This window comes from Caretta caretta, chromosome 13 (genome assembly GCF_965140235.1).
Source record: "Caretta caretta isolate rCarCar2 chromosome 13, rCarCar1.hap1, whole genome shotgun sequence".
NCBI classification, from domain to species: Eukaryota; Metazoa; Chordata; order Testudines; family Cheloniidae; genus Caretta; species Caretta caretta.
The window spans coordinates 18,970,042-18,990,441 of record NC_134218.1 but is presented as its reverse complement, the minus strand read 5'-3'; the positions used below and the strand labels follow the sequence as shown (position 1 = coordinate 18,990,441).

At 37.5% G+C, this 20,400-nt stretch overlaps 1 protein-coding gene across 7 annotated transcripts in view; it reads right to left on the bottom strand.

Annotated features, from left to right (window-relative positions):
• ZMYND8 (zinc finger MYND-type containing 8) overlaps window positions 1-20,400 on the bottom strand; it is a 124,714-nt gene that overhangs the window by 15,329 nt on the left and 88,985 nt on the right. For all 7 annotated transcript variants that reach the window (XM_048819511.2, XM_048819509.2, XM_048819512.2 and 4 more), the window contains 5 exons: window positions 16,541-16,681; window positions 9,939-10,091; window positions 8,483-8,989; window positions 5,619-5,990; window positions 1,380-1,570 (listed from right to left, as the gene is read on the bottom strand). In XM_048819511.2, coding sequence (XP_048675468.1) covers window positions 1,380-1,570; window positions 5,619-5,990; window positions 8,483-8,989; window positions 9,939-10,091; window positions 16,541-16,681 — 1,364 coding nt within the window. The remainder of the gene's footprint in view (window positions 1-1,379; window positions 1,571-5,618; window positions 5,991-8,482; window positions 8,990-9,938; window positions 10,092-16,540; window positions 16,682-20,400) is intronic.

Here is a 20,400-nt window from a genome sequence, read left to right as displayed (position 1 = left end):
GATTCCCGAATAACATGAAAGAAATCCGCAAGTACAGTGTATATATTAACTGCATTTTACATTGTAGTTAAAATTAAGTCAATCTCTATGCATTATCATATGTATTAGTCCCAAGATAAGAAATAATGTTGAATATATAAAATACTGCACTTCTTCTCAACTAATATATGTGAAGCTCTAGTCTCATGCTTCTTTTAGAAGAGAAGCTTTGTTCTTCATCAAATCAAACCAATCGTATGTACAAACCTCTACTGTATACATAAATTACATCCAAATAAGGCCGCACACATACTCATAACTCCTTCATTCTTTGAGCAATGTCCAACCTATACCTTGAATGAAGTTTCCATATGATGAAAATACACATTGTTTTAAAATAGGAACATATTTATTTATTTAACAGAGATCTACAGAAAGTCAATTCCACAGTGTTCATGAGAATTATTTCTTAAGATTGATTATAGATTTACTCTTCTATGAAGAAATATAAAAAATATGGTCTAGATTGCCTATCATTTAACAAAGGAGAGTAGTTATGGGGATATGGGAGGAGACACTACTGTAATAGTAGTGTGGTAGTCAAATAACTGTAGTGTACAGTGTATATGACATGTGGCTAAAATTTACAGATTGCTGAACCAAACTAGAAGCAAAATGTGCCCATTTTACAGATAGGGAATGTGGGACAGAACACTGAATTCACTTGCCCATAGTCATACATGTCAACGGCAGAGCCAGGAATAGAACTGGAGTCTCCTAACTTCCAGTTCAGTACCCTAGCCACTGGATCATGATGCTCTCTGTTACTGGTTAATCTGTCCCCTCTTTAGAACGCACAAGAGTAGTCCCACAAAAGTGAAATGCAGGAGGGGCAAATCAGACTCAAAGACTTAACACATGGTTTTTAGCCATATGGTAAAGGACTGTATTAAGACCTCTGGTGAAAGTTGCTGACTTTTAGTTGCACTGGAGACAAGCTTTTTAGGCTTAAATTTTGGTCCCACTGAAGTCAACAAAACCAGAATTTGGCCTCTGAAGAACAAAAAGGAATAAATCTTTAGTGTACCTTGTTCTCTCTCCCATTTTTTTTTAAATTAAACCTGGTCCATATTGCTTAGATCAGTGTCCTGAGAGTTCAAGGGGCGAATGATATGACATAACTCACCATGCTTAAAATAAAACCTTCGTTTGAAATTCATCTTTCTGAGTACGATTGATGATTTTAGTTTGTGACCTTATTAATACCAGCCGAAATAGATAATAAATCATTCTTCTGAATTTCAGCAAATTATAGCACTTTTAATAAGGCCCTTACAATCTGTTGAGACACAAATTATTTCAAAATAATTTTTTGAAGAAAACCCTGCTCAAGAACTTACTTTGCTAGTGTACTTTGCAATATCTGCTGCCACATCAGCTGAAGCTGTTGCTATTGGCAAATCTGTATTAATTGAAGAAGAAAGTGTACTTGAAGATCCAGAACTGGTAACCATAGAAACAGGCTGAGTACTTGTAACTAAGGTGATAGTTGATGTGGAAGTGCTCTGGGTGATCTCTTTTTGCTGTACAGCTAAGAAAATAAAACATACAAATAAACTAAATCTCTGTATACATTAACCACTTAAATAAGTTAATTAATAGGCAAACAGCTAAAAAACTGGTTATTAGCTTGCTGATGATAGGCATCCTTAAGTAAATGGATGCATCTAGCCATTTCACTAATCTAAGTTATGAATGCTTTTGCTACTATTATTTATAAAACTGTAATATTCATGAAATAATGCTCCAGTGCCCTTATTAATCATTTGCTCGGTTCTTATATGTGACCTATAGTTAAATATGCAGACACAGCTTAGAGGCTTGCCACTTTCAATTCTGGTCACAGTACAATTCTTTCCTGTGAATCTGTGTCCCACTTGAGTTTCCAGGACTCCCTCAACCTGCTTCTCAGAGGCCCAATTACTAGATTTCCAGCCTGCTGTGCTTCCAGCAGCTACCACCATATATACAATATGAAAGTTCCATCTTGGAATCACTGTAAAGGGTGCCTGAAGTTTGCACACTCTAGTAATCATTTGTCTCTGGTACAAGGCTTTGTTAGCCACAGTAAACTGCCTCAGAAATGCTGACTGACAGGATTTTTTTGCCTTTGAAAACATGCTCTCTGAGCCATCATACAGCATGTTCTCAAGCACGCTTTTGTCTCATTTCCTGACATTACTTCCATTCCTTTGTAATTAATGCCACCATCATCACAGCAGTTAGTTTTAAGTACCCCTTCATGAGGGATTTTTGCCATATCTAAGTCCAAATCAACAGTGAGCTAGTTTGGCCATCAACTGCTTGAACAGTGGGGATTGTGATGTCAGATGTAACTGAATTAAACACAAAATTGCTAATTTCTATACCGTAAACCTAGAGCCAGACTTGAGATACCCTTGCTCATGCTTGTTAGTATGGGGCTTCTTCAGGAATAAGTACTCGTCAATGTGAATAAGGGTATCACAATTTGATCCCTGCTGATTAAGATGCTTCAATCCTTTTTGTTAAGACAAAGTTTTCAAACCTAATTTTTTTTCAAAACAACTGCTGATATGAAGGACCCCTACGTTGTTTAAAATGTAACCATTACAACTGAAAGAAGTTTGCCAAGTTTTCTCTGTGCAGCATTCTTTTACCTGTGCCAATTTAATATACATCAAAATTAGTATACCAAAAATAATTTCCAGTCCAATATACTTCTAACACAGGATATGTAAAATGGAACAAAAATAGTTTGGGTATAATTTGTGATCTTGTCCAAATATGCTGAATATTAAAACTTAATCTAGACATTAAGCACTAATTTTTAAGTATGATTCTACTCTTTATTAAAAAATAAGGATTTCACAGGGGTTCCATACTTATTTTTCTCAGTGAATTTTCTGTATCAAATTTGCTCAGTTTACAAGTAAAAAGTTATTTCTGTTTCACATTTTTAATTGACGGTGTCACGAACTCAGCCTGGGATCTGAGATTTAAGTTGGGTTCTTCCTGGCTCATGTATCATTGCCAGCAAAAATGATTCCACAAACCAAATGCTGCCTTTTTAACACCTGTGCAATCATATCCTCAAATTACATATGTGCAACATGTATTTACATATGTGTGACTCAGCCTTCTGTGGCTTGTCCAGGTGTAACTGAGGCCCAATTTGAAGACAAAGGGGACACAAAGGGAGTCATGCAACTAGAACATATAGTTGACAATTCTGTTCACATATAGGGAAAATATTTCTCCAAAATAGGGAATGAACAGCTTAAAGAATATTTAGACAAGTTCGATGTATTCAAGTTGGCAGGGCTTGATGAAATTTACCCTAAAGTACTTAAGAAACTAGCTGAAGCAATCTCGGAACCATTAGCAATTATCTTTGATAACTCCTGACGGTTGGGGGAGATACCAGAGGACTGGAGAAGGGCAAACACGCTTAAAAAAGGGAAACAAAGAGGACCTAGGGAATTATAGATCAGTCATCTTAATGTGATACCTGAAAAGATACTGGAGCAAATTATTAAACAATCAATTTGTATGCACCTGGAAGATAACAAAGTTATAAGGAATAGCCAACATGAATTTGTAAATAAATAATGCAGACCCAACCTAATTTCCCTTTTTGACAGGGCTGCTGGCCTACTGGATGGGGGGAAACAGTAGAAGTAATATATCTTAATTTTAGTAAGGCTTTTGATCCAGTCCCACCTGACATTCTTATAAACAAACTAGGGAAATGTAGTCTAGACGAAATCATCATAAAGTGGATGTACAACAGCTTGAAAGACTGTACTCAAAAGAGTAATAATAGATGGTTTGCTGTCAAAATGGGAGAATGTATCTTGTGTACCTCAGGGATTAGTTCTGGGTCCAGTACTCTTCTATATTTTCAGTAATGACTTGGATAATGGAGTGGAGAATATATTATAAAATTTGTGGATGACACCAAACTGGGCAGGACTGAAAGCACTTGGGAAGACTGGATTAGAATTCAAAATTACCTTGAAAAATTGGACTCAAATCAACAAGATGAAATTCAATAAAGACAAATACAAAGTACTTCATTTAGGAAGGAAAAAATCAAATGCACAGCTACAAAATGGGGAATAATTGGTTAAGTGGTAGCACCAATGAAAAGTTACAGAGGCGTTACAGGGAGTTACAGGGGATTACAAATTGAACAAGAGTCAATAATGTGATGCAGCTGTGAAAAAACAAGTATCATTTTGGGGTGTATTAAGAAGAATGTAACATGTAAGACATAGGAGGTAACTGTCCTGCTCTACTCGGCACTGGTGAGGCCTCAAGCTGGAATCATGTGTCCAATTCTGAGTGCCACACTTCAGGAAAGAGGTGGACAAATTGGGAGAGAGTCCAGGAGAGCAACAACAATAATAAAAGGTTTAGAAAACCTCACCTATGACGAAAGATTAAAAACTGGGCATGTTTAGTCTGGAGAAAAGACTGAAGGGGGACTTGATTACAATCTTTAAATATGTTAAAGCAGTGGTGGGCAACCTGCGGCACACATGCGGCCCATCAGGGTAATCTGATTGAGGGCCGGTAGACATTTTGCTGACGTTGACCTTCTGCAGGCACCCCCCGCCGCAACTCCCAGTGGCTGCGGTTCTCTGTTCCTGGCTAATGGGAGCTGTGGGAAGCAGCGTCCCTGCAGCCCCTTCGCCTGTAGGCGCCGCTTCCCACAGAAGGTAGGAAAGGAAGTAATGGATTTAATCTACAGCAAGGGAGATTTAGGTTAGATACTAGGAAAAGCTTCCTAACTACAAGGGTGATTAAGCTCTGAAATAGGCTTCCACTGAGGTTGTGAAATCCCCATCAGGGGAGGTTATCAAAAACAGGTTGACGAACACCTTTCAGGTATGGTCTAGGTCAGTGATACTCAGACCTCAGTGGTTCAAGAGCCACATTAGTGAATAACATTACCCAAAAGAGCCACAGTAGTGTGAATTCATTATTTCATTTACTACTGCCTATCTAGATAGTCTTGGTTATTCTGAACAAGTATTATTTTATCAACTACAGCTGTTTAATAACATAGTAAAAGAATCCTGACAGGGTAATAACTTAGATTGGTTAATAATGAAATCACACAATGTTTTAATATCATGAGCTGCAAAGAGCCGCAGGAGACACATTAAAGAGCCACTTGCAGTTCCCGAGCCTCAGTCTGAGTATCGCTGGTCTAGGTGTACTTGGTCCTGATGGCTGCCTCAGCACAGGGGGCTGGACTTGATGACTTCTTGAGGTCCCTTCCAGCCCTATAGTTCTATGATTCTATGATCCAGAAAATAATTCAGTTCACTCTTCTAGAGCTGTGATGGTTCACAATGGCACAAGTATGCAAACTTACTGTAATTAAAGTAAGGGTTAATGATTCTAAAGACATACCACAGGAAGCTAATAAGTTTAGTAAGCTGTTACCTTTTTAAAGAGTCACTTTTCAGAGTGGAGCCATACTTTGAGATATTGGTTTTCATGGTAGAATTCCTGGTTAGAAGGGCTTGGATCACCATGAACACTACTAGGCAATTAGGGCACCATGGACACATTGTTACAAGTGTTACCTTTTACTGCCTGTCTTGTCTGATATCTTGTCCCTTGAGAAGACTGAGGTTGTTGTGACTGTTGAGACTGCTGGCTCTGCTGCTGTTGCCTCTGTACCTTTTGCATGTGCCATTTCTGAGACGACGTTTGAAATTTATTTGAAGAATTCCACACTACTCGCTGCACAGCAGGGGCTGTTTCCTTAGGTAGAAGTGGCCTCTGCTTTTTCACAGGGCTCCCTGTGGCTGCTGCTGGAGCAGTGACAGTAGAAGTAGCACTGGTAGTAGCTGTGACTCCAGCTGGTGGAGTTTGGGCTGCAGACCGGGTAAGCACAGGAGTTTCAGGTGGAGGCTGACTGCTTGCACTGGAAGACGGTGGAACTTTACCTACAACTTAAAAATAAAATGTAATATTGACTTTTCACTGAGATTTCTGGTCTATTTATTTCTAGCCACAGTTTTGGAAAAGAAGAGACACACATGCATATTCCAATAAAACAAATTATTTTCCTGTATGTGAAATTCACATCCCCAAGCATTTTCCCACATACCTGTATTTTGAGTCAACTCACAACTATTAGACATTTTATAAAACATCTCTTGCCTTCACTATGATAGAAATGTGACAAGTTAGCCTCTGCTAGGATGTAGGTGGTAATCTAAATATCAACTAAAGGGAATGCAACTTTACCCCACAGAATACTTTCTGAAGACAGGCAAAGCCAAAGAAATGAAAGAATAAGGTATTCAGAAAACACCTGAATCAAAAGTGGACTGTCAATTCTCTAAGTTAATGTATTGTGTACAGCACATTGGAGATTTATGGGTTCAACATACATTGGAAATCTCCCACAACTTCTTATTGGATCACAACAGTTTTTATGCAGATACTATGAATCTTTGACAATAATGACACTAAGAAATCCGTCTACTCTCTTAGGGGAGAAGAGACTGCTTTCTTCTGCGGTCTGACACAGAAAAACTAACACTAATTTAAGAAAGCAATAAACTCTTCACCACCATCATTGCTTATTCAGGTTTCCGACATGCATGCCCTTACACAGATTGCTTTGACATGACCAATTACTTCACTTTAAAAATGTCCTCCCTAATCTAATTGCAATTGGTAACTCCATCTTAAGCCAACCAGTCAGAAAGAAAAGAGTGGCATCCTATCAGAAAACATGTCAGTCCGAAGACCACTGTGTTTACAGATGGACTGAGAGAGGAAGACTTATCTTTATTTAGAAGTGTAGTGTCAAAAGCCCAGAACTGGAACAGGATATCCCATTCTTACATACAGTGGTTGGAATTGTCAAGTCAGACGTTTTACTGATGCAACGGCAAAAGTCAGTCCCAAACAAAATAATGGTTCCTTTGGTCACCAAATCATAAATAGCAGGACCAGAAAAGATTTACTGTGAGGCCCAGTCTGATAATCTACATTTTGCAGACTAATTCTGACATCATTCAATATTTATGTGTGGTTTCCTACTCTGGGCAGGAGCTCTATAGCAAGAGCAAATAGTAAAGGCAATACAATACAGGCAACCACTGTGTGAGATCTCTGTTCAATCAAAAGAAGAACAGAAGGATGTCACCCATTCATGGATTATGATCCATTCATTAAAGGACTGGCAAAAAGCAAATTTTCCCAGGCACTGAAGTGAAAGAAAGCCCCACTCTATCCTGACTAAAAAAGTTGTGAATCTAATCTTTGAATCACCTGCAGATGGAAGTATGTCAGAATTGTTACAAATAGTAAACAATTCATAAGTCAATTATTTGCTGTTTATATACTTTTTGTATACTACATTATTTTTAAATCAGCAAAAATGTTCAATTCAATAATGTTAAATATAATTTGCATCTATAAGAAAAATTATAGCTTTTCAGTATTAGTCATTTTACTGATAACTTTTTCTAATGTATTAACTAATATATAACTCAATAACTGTTCTGAAGTTAATAAATCTGTGCCATGAGTAACCACTGTTCAATTAAACAAGAACGTTGGTAACTAATAAACAGTCCAAAAATTAAATCCACATCTGAAAGTGTATCATATACTGCTTTCTAGCTCAACACACATTCTCAGCTTCCCTGATTTGCTAATAGTGACAATTATCTATTATAGTCCATGTCTTAAGATTCAAAGTCCAAAAGAACCAAATAAGCATCCATCTTCTCGACCATACTTAGCAATCTGAATGAAAACACTTATAGAGCTTTCATTAGATAGGATGCTTGATTCAACATGCTACTAAACTATGTAAAAAGATAGAAAATCAAAGAGGAAAAAAAGAAAGTTCTCTAATATGAAAAATAAAGAACTTAAATATAAGATCTAGCTAGGTTTATATACCACACATCTTACCACAATACTGACTGGTCTAGACAAATATTTTTTTATCTAACAGCTATAATGCCGAGCACAGCTAGCGAAAAGTAAAGTACTTTTCTTAATGGCTAATTGCAATTTACAATTACCATAATTAACACATGGATAACATGAACTTACATTGTACATAACAGACCTGCTCTTATGACTTTTACTAATGGGAGCAGTTAAATTGACTTTAGTGGGACTACACACATTTGGGAGTGATTGATCAAGTCTAATATCTCCCAGATCATTATATTGTTGCGGGGCTCACAGAAGAGTGATGGTTATGGCTGAAATTCAAAAATCTTGAAAAACTTGCAAATTAAATTCCAAATTCATGCAAGGTTGTACAGTATATGTGCTACAATACTGAGCACTAGTGAAAGGCACCTATCTCCTGTGAACGATCATTCACTGAGACCAGCAATTATTGAAAACTATGGGTTCATTGCTTTTATGTCTGTCACATAAATGAAAGAAGAAAATAAATTAAACCTACCATCTTGCTTAGGAGGTGGTTCTTTAGATTCTTTCTTGTTTTTCCGTCCCTCACGCCCACAAGGATCTTCCCCCAGATCGATGACAAGTTCACTTTCTGAATCAGAGTCCAGACCCAGATGCACAGTTGGAGAGTCTGTCTCATCTTTACCTTTCAGTTTTTCTTTTGCAGGATGCTGCAAATTTTTTCCCTTTTCAGAAAAGTCTTTCTCAGAGTCTGTATTCGCCTTTTCTTTGACAGGGACATCTGTTTTCTCCACTCCCGGACTTGTGCTTTTAAGTTCCTCTTTGACTTCAGCTGGAGCTGAGGGTTTGGGTTTTTTTTTCATGGTCAGTGACTCTCTGTCACTTTTTCCACTTTCTTTGTCCTCTCCATCTTCCTGATCATTCTTTGATTTCTGTTCATCATCACTGATATATTCACTGTCACTAGTGTCTGATTTTTCAGAATCCTCAGAGTCACTATGTTCTACTGCGTTATAAACATCTTCAGAGATTTCATTGATTCCTAAAACAGAAAAACACAAAACAAATGTACTCTATTCCACATAAACTGGATAGTGACTTTGTGATTTGATAGAAAAATAAAATATTTTGCATGATTCTATTCACTGGAAAGTACATTTGTATTACTACCTTGACTTCCATTCCTAAGCTACATCCTCCTCCTCTTGTGTCCTTCCACACTCTCTATTTAAGAATTTCAGAATGTCAGAATGTCACTCTCTATAATCTGATTTACACTTTTACTGGATTTAACCCTTGGCCCTCTTTCCCTGCCTACTCGTTTATCAGTTATCTTCGTGTTCTAAATTTGTCTAACCTAGGGCCAATCTGGCTAACATGCATATGTGTAACTTTAACTACAAAAGTAATCACATTAGAATCAATGGGACCACCCATGTGACTAAAGTTACTTACATGCATGTTTGCAGATCAGGACCTTAGACAGGATGATTTTCCAAGGAGAAGTGGTGCCGTTTTTTAAATCACTATGAAGTGCTATGCAAAGCAATAGTGCAATACAAATATTTAATAGTGTCACCACCCCTTACCATGTGTAACTGGATATGTTAATACCAGGTAGTGTTTAGTGAACTTGTTACAGTTCTTTAATTTTTCATGTTACAAGGAAAAATAAGACCACAAAAATAAGTATATTAATCTAGGTCAGAAAGGTGCAAAGAACATAGGTTAAAACGTGCAAGCTCTTAAGAGAGATTCGTAACAGCAGGTTCTATTATACGTTAGATTGTTCCAGCTTAACACATTCAAAATGTATTCCCTTAAGTATTCAAACATCATCATCTGATTTTACATTTTAGGGTATAAAGTGTTTAAGGTTTTACAACATGGAAAAATACTTTTTAAGTTTGTAAACAAAATCAACCCTTAAATCAAAGTTTCCTTTGAGTTTAGGTTTCATGCTCCTCTTATTTAATGGACGTTGGGCATACCTAACTGTGCTTTACAACTCTCTATTGTCTTGTCAAGATTAAGTTGGAACCTGCTGCGAATCTGTCGTTTTGGTGAAATTAGCGGCACAGGTGTGGACTGCTGCTGGACTGATTCACTCAGTTCTTTCAGATCCATCTCAGCTTTGCTGCGATCTAAAAAGACATTATAAAAAGAATTCTTGAATTAAGAAAGATACTTTAAGGGGCGAGGGGAACCACCACTGTCCTCATAAATGAAAATTTTGTAGAAAAATTACTTAAGTTTAGAATGAAATGAAAATGCAGACTAACTGAACCTTTTCCAATTCCAATATATCTTTTTTGAGATGGGGTGACCACATCTGCACGCAGTATTCAAGATATGGACATACCAGGGATTTATATAGCGGCAAACATGATATTTTCTGTCTTATTGTCTATCCCTTTCTTAATGATTCCCAAAATTCTGTTAGTTTTTTTGACTGCCGCTGCACATTGAGTGGATGTTTTCAGAGAACTATCCACAATGGCTCCAAGATCTCTTTCTTGAGTGGTAACAGCTAATTTAGACCCCATCATTTTATATGTACAGTTGGGATTATGTTTTTCAATGTGCATTACTTTGCATATATCAACATTGAATTTCATCTGCCATTTTGTTGCCCAGACACCCAGTTTTGTGAGATCCTTTTGTAGCTCTTCGCAGTCTGCTTGGGACTTAACTATCTTGATTAGTTTTGTATCATCTGCAAATTTTGCCACCTCCCAGTTTACCCCTTTTTCCAGATCATTTATGAATATGTTGAATAGGACTGGGCCCAATACAGACCACTAGGGGACACCACTATTTACCTCTCTCCATTCTGAAAACTGACCATTTATTCCTACCCTTTGTTTCCTCTCTTTTAACCAGTTACCAATCCATGAGAAAAGCTTCCCTCTTATCCCATGACTGCTTACTTTGCTTAATGACAGGTTTCAGAGGAACAGCCGTGTTAGTCTGTATTCGCAAAAAGAAAAGGAGTACTTGTGGCACCTTAGAGACTAACCAATTTATTTGAGCATGAGCTTCGAAAGCTCATGCTCAAATAAATTGGTTAGTCTCTAAGGTGCCACAAGTACTCCTTTACTTTGCTTAAGAGGCTTTGGTGAGGGACCTTGTCAAAGGCTTTCTGAAAATCTAAATACACTATATCCACTGGATCCCCTTGTCAACAGGGTTGTTGATCCCCTCAAAGAATTCTAGTAGATTGGTGAGGCATGATTTCTCTTTATAAAAACCACGTTGACTATTCCCCAACAAATTATGTTCATCTATGTGTCTGAGAATTTTGTTCTTTACTATAGTTTCAACCAGTTTGCCCGGTACTGAAGTCAGGCTTACTGGCCTGTAATTGCCAGGGTCACCTCTGGAGTCCTTTTTAAAAATTAGCATCACATTAGCTATCCTCCAGTCATTTGGTACCGACACTGATTTAAATGATAGGTTACAGACGACATTTGGTGTTTCAGAGCTTTGTTTATTTCAAGTCACCGCTCATGTTCATCTCTAGCCATGCACGGGTGTGACCGAGGCCAGAGTTTAGCTCTGGAGTATGAAATATCCCAGCTAACTTCAATGGCCTTCAGAACTCTTGGGTGAATACCACCTGGTCCTGGTGACTCATTACTGCTTAGTTTATCAATGTGTTCCAAAACCTCCTCTAATGACACCTCAATCTGGGACAGTTCCTCAGATTTGTCACTTAAAAAGAACGGCTCAGGTCTGGGAATCTCCCTCACATCCTCAACCATGAAAACCGATGCAAATAATTAATTTAGTTTATCTGCAATGGCCTTATCATCCTTTAGTGCTCCTTTAGCATTCTCAATCATCCAGTGGCCCCACTGGTTGTTTAGCAGGCTTCCTGATTCTGATGTACTTAAAAAAATTTTTGCTATTACTTTTTGAGTCTTTGGCTAGGCTAGCTGTTCTTCAAATTCTTTTCTGGCCTTCCTAATTATATTTTTACACTTCATTTGCCAGAGTTTATGCTCCTTTCTATTTTCCTCATTAGGATTTAACTTCCACTTTTAAAGGATGCCTTTTTGCCTCTCACTGCTTCTTTTACTTTGTTGTTTAGCCATGGTGGCTCTTTTTTGGTTCTCTTACTATGTTTTTTAATTTGGGATATACACTTAACTTGAGCCTCTATTATGGTGTCTTTAAAAGTTTCCATGCAGCTTGCAGGGATTTTACTTTTGGTGCTGTACCTTTTAATTTCTGTTTCACTAATCTCCTCATTTTTGTCAAGTTTGCCTTTCTGAAATTAAATGCTACAATATTGGGCCGCTGTAGTGTTTTCCCCACCACAGGGATGTTAAACTTAATTATATTATGGTCACTATTACCAAGCGGTCCAGCTATATTCATCTCTTGGACCTGATCCTGTGCTCCACTTAGGACTAAATCAAGAATTGCCTCTCCTCTTGTGGGTTCCAGGACTAGCTGCTCCAAGAAGCAATCATTTAAGGTGTCAAGAAACTTTATCTCTGCATCCCTTCCTGAGGTTATGTGTACCCACTCAATATGGGGATAGTTGAAATCCCCCATTATTATTGAGTTTTTTATTTTAATAGCCTCTCTAATCTTCCTGACCATTTCAGTCACTATCAACATCCTGGTCAGGTAGTCTGTAATATATCCCTACTGCTATGGATAATACACAGTATATAATTTATAGTTTTAGGAACAGTGAATTTGTAAAAGGGGACCATACCAATTATTCTGTGGCAAGAACTTTGTTGCTATCACTGGTTTCTTAACATTTAATAATGTTTTAGGAGGGGTTATACTGGTAAAGTGAACTAATTATGAGAACATGGACAGCCCTAATGGATTTAGCTGCATCAAGAAATGGCACTCGATAGCCAATTAGTCTAAGCAGGATCAGTGAGAGTTGAAAACACCAATCCAATTCAAAAAAATTATGTGAAACATAGATTTTGTAAGAAACCAGACTAGATAACACTATTGGAGCCAGACAAAGGCAGTAGCAACTTGACAATGAAGCACATGGAGAATATTATTCAGATGACTGACATTGCCCCCCGCCTGCTGGTTTTCAGTTACTCAGTTTGATTGTTACTGATTAATATGAAAATCATTACCTTGAATCTCTTTCTAGGATTTCAGAAAAAGCTTTCCATTAAAATTCAGCAAGGAGACTTGCTTTCATAGTCACCAAGTGGCAATTTCATGATATGGACCTGTCATGAATATAGAGGGAAGGACAGCAACCTTTATGTATGCAGTAGCATAAAATCCCTCTTTGGCAGTTGTACTGGATTGCTTTACCTGTAAGGGGTTAAGTAGTTCAATTAACCTAGTTGGTACCTGAAGCACCAATGAGGAAAGAAGATACTTTCAAATCTGGGGGGGAAGGATTTGTTTGTGGCTCTCTTTTGTTGTTCCCTCTCCGGATGGAGGGAGAAGCCAAGCAGGTACAATGTCTCCTGAAATGTACCTGGAATAATCGATCTAAAACCACAGAAATTGTAAGTAGTGCAAGGAAATGTGTTAGGTTATCTTTTGTTTTGGCTTGTGAATTTTTCCTGTGCTATTGAGGTAGTTTCATTCCTGTTTTTGTAACTGTGAAGCTGAGCCCAGAGAGGAATCCTCTGTGTTTTAAATCTTTTATTAGCCTGTAAAGTTACCTTCCATCCTGATTTTGCAGGTGTGATTCTTTTACTTTTTTCTTTATAATAAAGTTCTTCTTTTAAGAACCTGATTGATTTCAGTGTCCTGAAGGCAAAGGGTCTGGTCTGTGCTCACGTTGCTAAGGCAACTGGTAGGTATATTATTCACAAGCCTTCCCAGGAAAGGGGGTAAAGGGGCTTGGGGGAATAAGGATTCCAAGTGACCCTTCCCTAAATATTTTGTCTAAATCACCTGGTGGTGGCAGCAATACCAGTCCAAGGACAAGGAAAGGGATTTGTGCCTTGGAAAAGTTTTAACCTAAGCTGGTAAAATATAAGCTTGGAGGGGTCTTTCATGTGGGTCCCCACATCTGTACCCCAGAGTTCAGCGTGTATGGGGGGAAAACCCTGACAAGGCTAAAGAAATCTATGTTGCACACGCAGCACAAAAAGCAACAACAAAATAGTTAAAGTATACTGAAAAATTCTAAAACTGTCCCTCTTCCCTTGGTCAAAACAGCTTGGGTTTTGGGTGTTCAGGGCATTTTGCAATGCCTATCTCTTCACTTTTTACATCTATTCTATCTCCCCACCAGTAACCGTTGCATTGTGCTCAACAGAGAAGTGGACCCAAATCCACATCTGATACAAATTCAAAATTTATATTTATGCTTTTTTACATAATTATTTTGACACAGAACAGAATAAGGATATAAATAACCAAAATAGAGTACAATATACAGTTCCTGGAAAAATCATCATCTTCACCTAGTACATTTAACCGAGAAACACACAAATCGTGTCTAGAAATCTGAGCTTCTATTAAAACAGTAATACCCAAAGATGTGCTGAAGCAAAATTACATTTAGGAGATGTTGAACTTCTCCCAGAATAGATGTTAATTTGCTCTTACCAAAACACGTATTACAGCCTCTCAGGGATTGCTTCTGTCCCTGAGCCACAGTGTCAGAGTTGCACTCACGTGGAGGCTCTGGAGCTGGAACCCTCCAGGTGTAAGAAAGGGAAGTGACAGATGTTCTCTGGGAGGACTGGTCAGCTTTGGAATTTAGTCCCCTCCCCATGATCAAAACAGCTTTGGTTTCTGGGCCTTCAGGGTAAACTGAAATGCTTATCTCTTGTCCTTGGCTTTTACACTGGTGAGGCTGCATTATGGAGGGACTCTGTTGGTGGACTTAAATTTTGCTGTGATAGAGGTATTGCTTTTAAGAAGTTATCAAGGAAGCATATTTGTTTGCATAACTCTGTAATTTAAAAGATTGCCGGGGTGTCCAGAGCTTTGGATGGATGCTCTTTTTCAGCTTTGGTAAAAATATAAATAAGTCACCAAGGTCTAAGTATGTGTTAAAAAAAAAGTAAGTTTAATGCAGTACACTGTATAGCTCTTTGGACAATTAACTTTCCTCTGTTTTTCCATTACTGTTCTGCAGCTAGAAAGAGTAATGCCCCAAGAACACCTTTATGTAATCAATCACTTGACTAATCTTAAATGTTCTAAGTACACACAAACAGAAAGTTTCACTATGTACCCCAGTACTGCACTGATTTATGGAACACCACTGCACTGTATGCACGATCATGTAATGGATGACCAGAATGAAGGAATTAAGAAACACATTACTACTATGGCGAGCACCCAGGAACTCCCATTGTTCAGCGGGGTGCTGAACTTTTGAAAATTGGACCCTAAATATGTTAAAGAAAACTAATCACTAAAACTCTGCTGCAATAATTTTACCCATAGACAAATAACATTATTTGGACAAGACAAGATGTAAGCGCAGGCAAAGATCACGTAAAACAAGGTAAGACAAGGGTCTCCTCTTTTCTCCCTCAGACATACAATCTGTTAAAGGTAGTTCCAATTTTGATTCCAAGGATCTCTGCTCTGAGATCATCAATAAACAGTTTTGCTCATTATTCTCCATCCTTGACTGGCAGTATAACTTCAGCCAACCTAGGAGTATCTATAGTTGACTTATCTTCAGTAGATTTCCTCTGACTAAGCAGGTGAACATAGTGCTTAAAAGGAAGAACTACCACATGGCTCTCTGCATGAAACATATGAATTGCTGCCGTTCTCTTGCCTTTCATTCAGTCATGTTGGAGAGAATCCCTATTCTCACAATGCTTCAAACAAGGCAATATGACCTAATGAGTCACATCTGAAGACTACTGTATTCAGGATGGAATGTAATCCATATCTGGCACAGTTGATGCTATCACAAAAAGTCCATCCATTGTTTTCGCTCTTGGCAAAACTGACATTTTAACAAAGGTACATTTTCCTAACTCTGAAGAGATAACTGATGTTCCAGCTAAAAAGCTTCAGACAACTATGTTAAAAGATCAATCAGAAAGCACTGTCAGATTTAAAATTCCATCTGTATCAACAAGAACTATAGGCAGCCAAGCATTTCATTTAAAACGCCCTGCATAACCCTTAACCTCACCTTCTAAGAATCCAAGCCATCTGGCTTAAGTAATTTACCACACTCCAACTATTGACTCTCACCTTTAGCACATACTCTATTCCACTATTACAGAAACTATTTCTTATGGTTAATTGTCTGTTTGGCTGAAGTACACTGTAGCTACAATAAGCAGATCCACTACTGTAGAAGAGAAGCTCAGTACTGACAGCCTTGACACTAAGGGTTCGTTTAGCCTTCTGAGAGTCCAGCTAAATATAATCTACTAACTATTACCTTTCATCAGTAAGAAAAAAAGTGTTTTTAAAAATGTACCTTTCATTTCCAGCTTTTCAAACAATATAGCATAGCTCTGCTGATGAAACAATGGTGACACGTGCTTCAGTACTATGGTCATTTAAATACACATACATGCAATTTGCTACTCTCTCACATCCATTCTACTGTAATTTACATTATTATAACAGTATTAGACTTTCAAAAGTTAGAACTAACCAAGGTTAAGGTTCAGAATGCTTCCTGGAGTGGAAGTTCTTTCTTGCTTAGCAGCAATAGGTGTTGAGGCTTGAGGAGAGAAAGGTTTTGGGCTGCCTGATAAGCTCCCTGTTTGGCCCGTCCTTGCTGGTGCTGGAGAAGCTGAAAAAGTACAGAATTGGTAGAGAAATATTTAAAAACAAAATGAGCCAGAATAAAGCAGGGGGTGGTGAAATGGCTTTTCATTTCAACTAACATAAGTAGGGGCAGGGAGAGGTTTTTAATAGCTGCCAGTGCAAGTTACAGTTCTGTTAAAGCTATAACAACCCTTTCATTTAGCTAATTAAATAAGAAATCCTAAAATAAATAATTTACTTGTGATTCAGTTCTTTTAAATCAAATAATTATTTTGGCTCTGATAACAAACTCTGATACAAGTTATTGGGTGTTTCTAGATGTCAAGATTCTGTGTATTTTAGATATTAATAAAACCTTGACAAACTGAATTGGCATCTAATTTTATTTATTTAGAAGCAAGTATAAAAAGATGCCTGTTCCAGGCTCTACGAGTATTAAAGGTGAATTAAAAGCACAATTCACAACAAAAGCGGCACAGCAGTAGCAGATCAATTCCCCTAGCACAAGATAACAAGACATTCCCATATATCTCTGGAGTATGTGGAATTGCATGCTCTGAGAGGCTTCATTCTATCTGTGAATTAAATGTTTCAAAAACCACCACTTTTTGGGGATAGGGAGATAGGTTGGGAAAGGAAGCATATATAGGACATTACATATGAGACTCAGGATTCTCAATGAGAGGTATCTGATTAAATCTCTGCTTAATGCTTTGAAAATACACCACTTACACACACTATTGAATATTAATAAGGGTATAGTTCATAGCTCTTCCTTAAGAAATATAGAGCATCCTGACATTCCTAAAAGGTAGCAAAACTGGGAGAGAATGTATGTTAAGGTACAATCATGTTTATTTAAATAAATGAAATGTAAATGAAATAATCAATAATTCATTTTCTGATATAGCTGTAAAACTAATCTGAAAAGTTTTCAAAATAAATCACTGTTTAAAAATGTACAGTGTGTACCTTCTAAAAATGAAACCTACATCTATATCTGAGTTGTGAAGAATATGTATTAAGGTTATAACAACCAACAAGAATGCACTTTTATGTCGAAAACCATGATTAAATCAAGTCTTCCTAACTAGTGATTTAAATCAATTTAATTTACCTCAAATCCACCCTGAAAGAATCATTTTAAATAGGTAACAGCAACTTACAGCTGGACTATCATATATCAAATTCTATCGACTATAAATAAAAAAGCGTGGCAAACTTTACTCAAATTTAGGGCTGTCGATTAATCGCAGTTAACTCACATGATTAACAAAAAAATTAATTTTGATTAAAAAAATTAATCCCAATTAATCAGTTTTCATGGCATTGTTAAACAATAGAATACCAATTGAAATGTATTAAATATTATTTATATAATGTCTTTATATTTTAAAATATACTTAATAAATATTCGGCCACCATTCCACAGGACATGCTTCCATGCTGATGACGCTCATTAAAAGAAGAATGCATTAATTAAATTTGTGACTGAATTCCTTGGGGGAGAATTGTATGTCTCCGACTCTATTTTACCCGCATTCTGCCATATATTTCATGTTATAGTAGTCTTGGATGATGACTCAGCACGCTGTTCATTTTAAGAATACTTTCACTGCAGATTTGACAAAACAGAGAGAAGGTACCAATGTGACATTTCTAAAGATAGCTACAATACTCGACCCAAGATTTAAGAATCTGAAGTGCCTTCCAAAATCTGAGAGGGACGAGATGTGGAGCATGCTTTCAGAAGTCTTAAAAGAGCAACACTGATGTGAAAACTACAGATCCCGAACCACCAAAAAAAAGAATCAACCTTCTGCTGGTGGCATCTGACTCAGACGATGAAAATGAACATGCGTCGGTCTGCACTGCTTTGGATTGTTATCGAGCAGAACCCATAATCAGCATGGGTGTAAGTCCTCTGGAATGGTGGTTGAAGCATGAAGAGACATATGAATCTTTAGCACATCTGGCATGTACGTATCTTGTTACGCCGGCTACACCAGTGCCATGTGAATGCCTGTTCTTTCTTTCAGGTGACATTGTGGAAAAGAAGTGGGCAGTATTATCTCCTGTAAATGTAAACAACTTGTTTGTCTGAGCATTTGGCTGAACAAGAAGTAGGACTGAATGAACTTGTAGGCTCTAAAGTTTTACATTGTTTTGTTTTTGAATGCAGGTATTTTTGGTACATAATTCTACATTTGTAAGTTCGATTTTCATGATAAACAGATTGCACTACAGTACTTGTATTAGGTGAATCGAAAAATACTATTTCTTTTGTTTTTTACAGTGCAAATATTTGTAATAAAAAATAAATATAAAGTGAGCACTGTACACTCTGTATTCTGTGTTGTAACTGAAATCAAACGTAGAAAACACCTAAAAATATTTAAATAAATGGTATTCTATTATTGTTTAATCATGCCGTTAATTTTTTTAATGGCATGATTAATTAATCACAATTAATTTTTTTAATCAGTTGACAGCTCTACTAAAATTGCAAGCATTTGTCCTGGGGGCTGTGCAAGATGCTCAGGAAATCGATGGAAATTCTATGACCTTCAATTTGCTTCTATTTTTTAAATTGTACTGGATTGAAAGTAATAACTGTTAAGTGGACTATTTCTACAAGCACTTTTCCCCTATTGCAGGGGTTCTCAAGCTGGGGGTCAGGATCCCTCAGGGGGTCACAAGGTTATTACATGCGGGGGTCACGAGCCGTCAGCCTCCCCCCCAAACCCCGCTTTGCATCCAGCATTTATAATGGTGTTAAATATATAAAAAGTGTTTTTAATTTATAAAGGGGGGTCGCACTCAGAGGTTTGCTGTGTGAAAGGGGTCACCAGTACGAAAGTTTGAGAACCACTCTGCCCTATTGGCAAATTCACTGATTTTACTGGTAAATTCATTGATTTCAAAATCACTTAAAATTCTCATGGTTAACTTGTCATCACTTTTAGAAGTGGGACAGGAAATTCTGAATTTGACTTCTATACCACAACTCGGTTACATACCTTGTGCTGACACTGAAGTACAGTAGTTGGGAAGAGGTAAGGGAGTATGATATGGTTAGATGTTAAGAAGAGGCTTAAAAAGTTCTCTTCTCTGGTGATTCTCTAAGTGAAACACACATCTAACTAACATTAGGAAAAACAAATCTGGTTTACTAGAAGTAAGAAGAAGACACAAGGACTGCATACAAGTTATTTGTTAGCATATAATGGCTGCTCCATTGCCTACACTGTTAACATACTAGCAGTATCTACCTTATAGCTCTGCAAAACACCATTAAAATGAGAAGCGCTATGAAAACCAAACTATATTACTATTTCAGTCTCTGAATCACAATTCTTGGAACAGAGCAAGGGCTGTCCCGATGGAAGATAGCACTACTTTGTAAAAAACGGCCCTTGAGCACCCAGACGTCTAGGTACAGGAAAACCAGGATTAGCCTCCTCTCAGAGGTAAGCAGCCACTATTACCAGAACTTTGGAGAACACCCTTGGGGCAGAGGAGAGACCAAAGGGAAGCACTAGGTATTGGAAATGATCCTGGCTATAATGAATTGTATATATTTCCTGTCCAAAGAGCATATGAAAATAGGCATCTTGTCGGTTAAGGGCCAAAAACCAATCCCCCCATCTCCTGTGAATAAATTATAGCTACCAGAGTCACCATCCTGAACTTTTCAGGTTTTACAAACTTGTTTGGAAATATTAGATCTAAGATCAGTCTCTA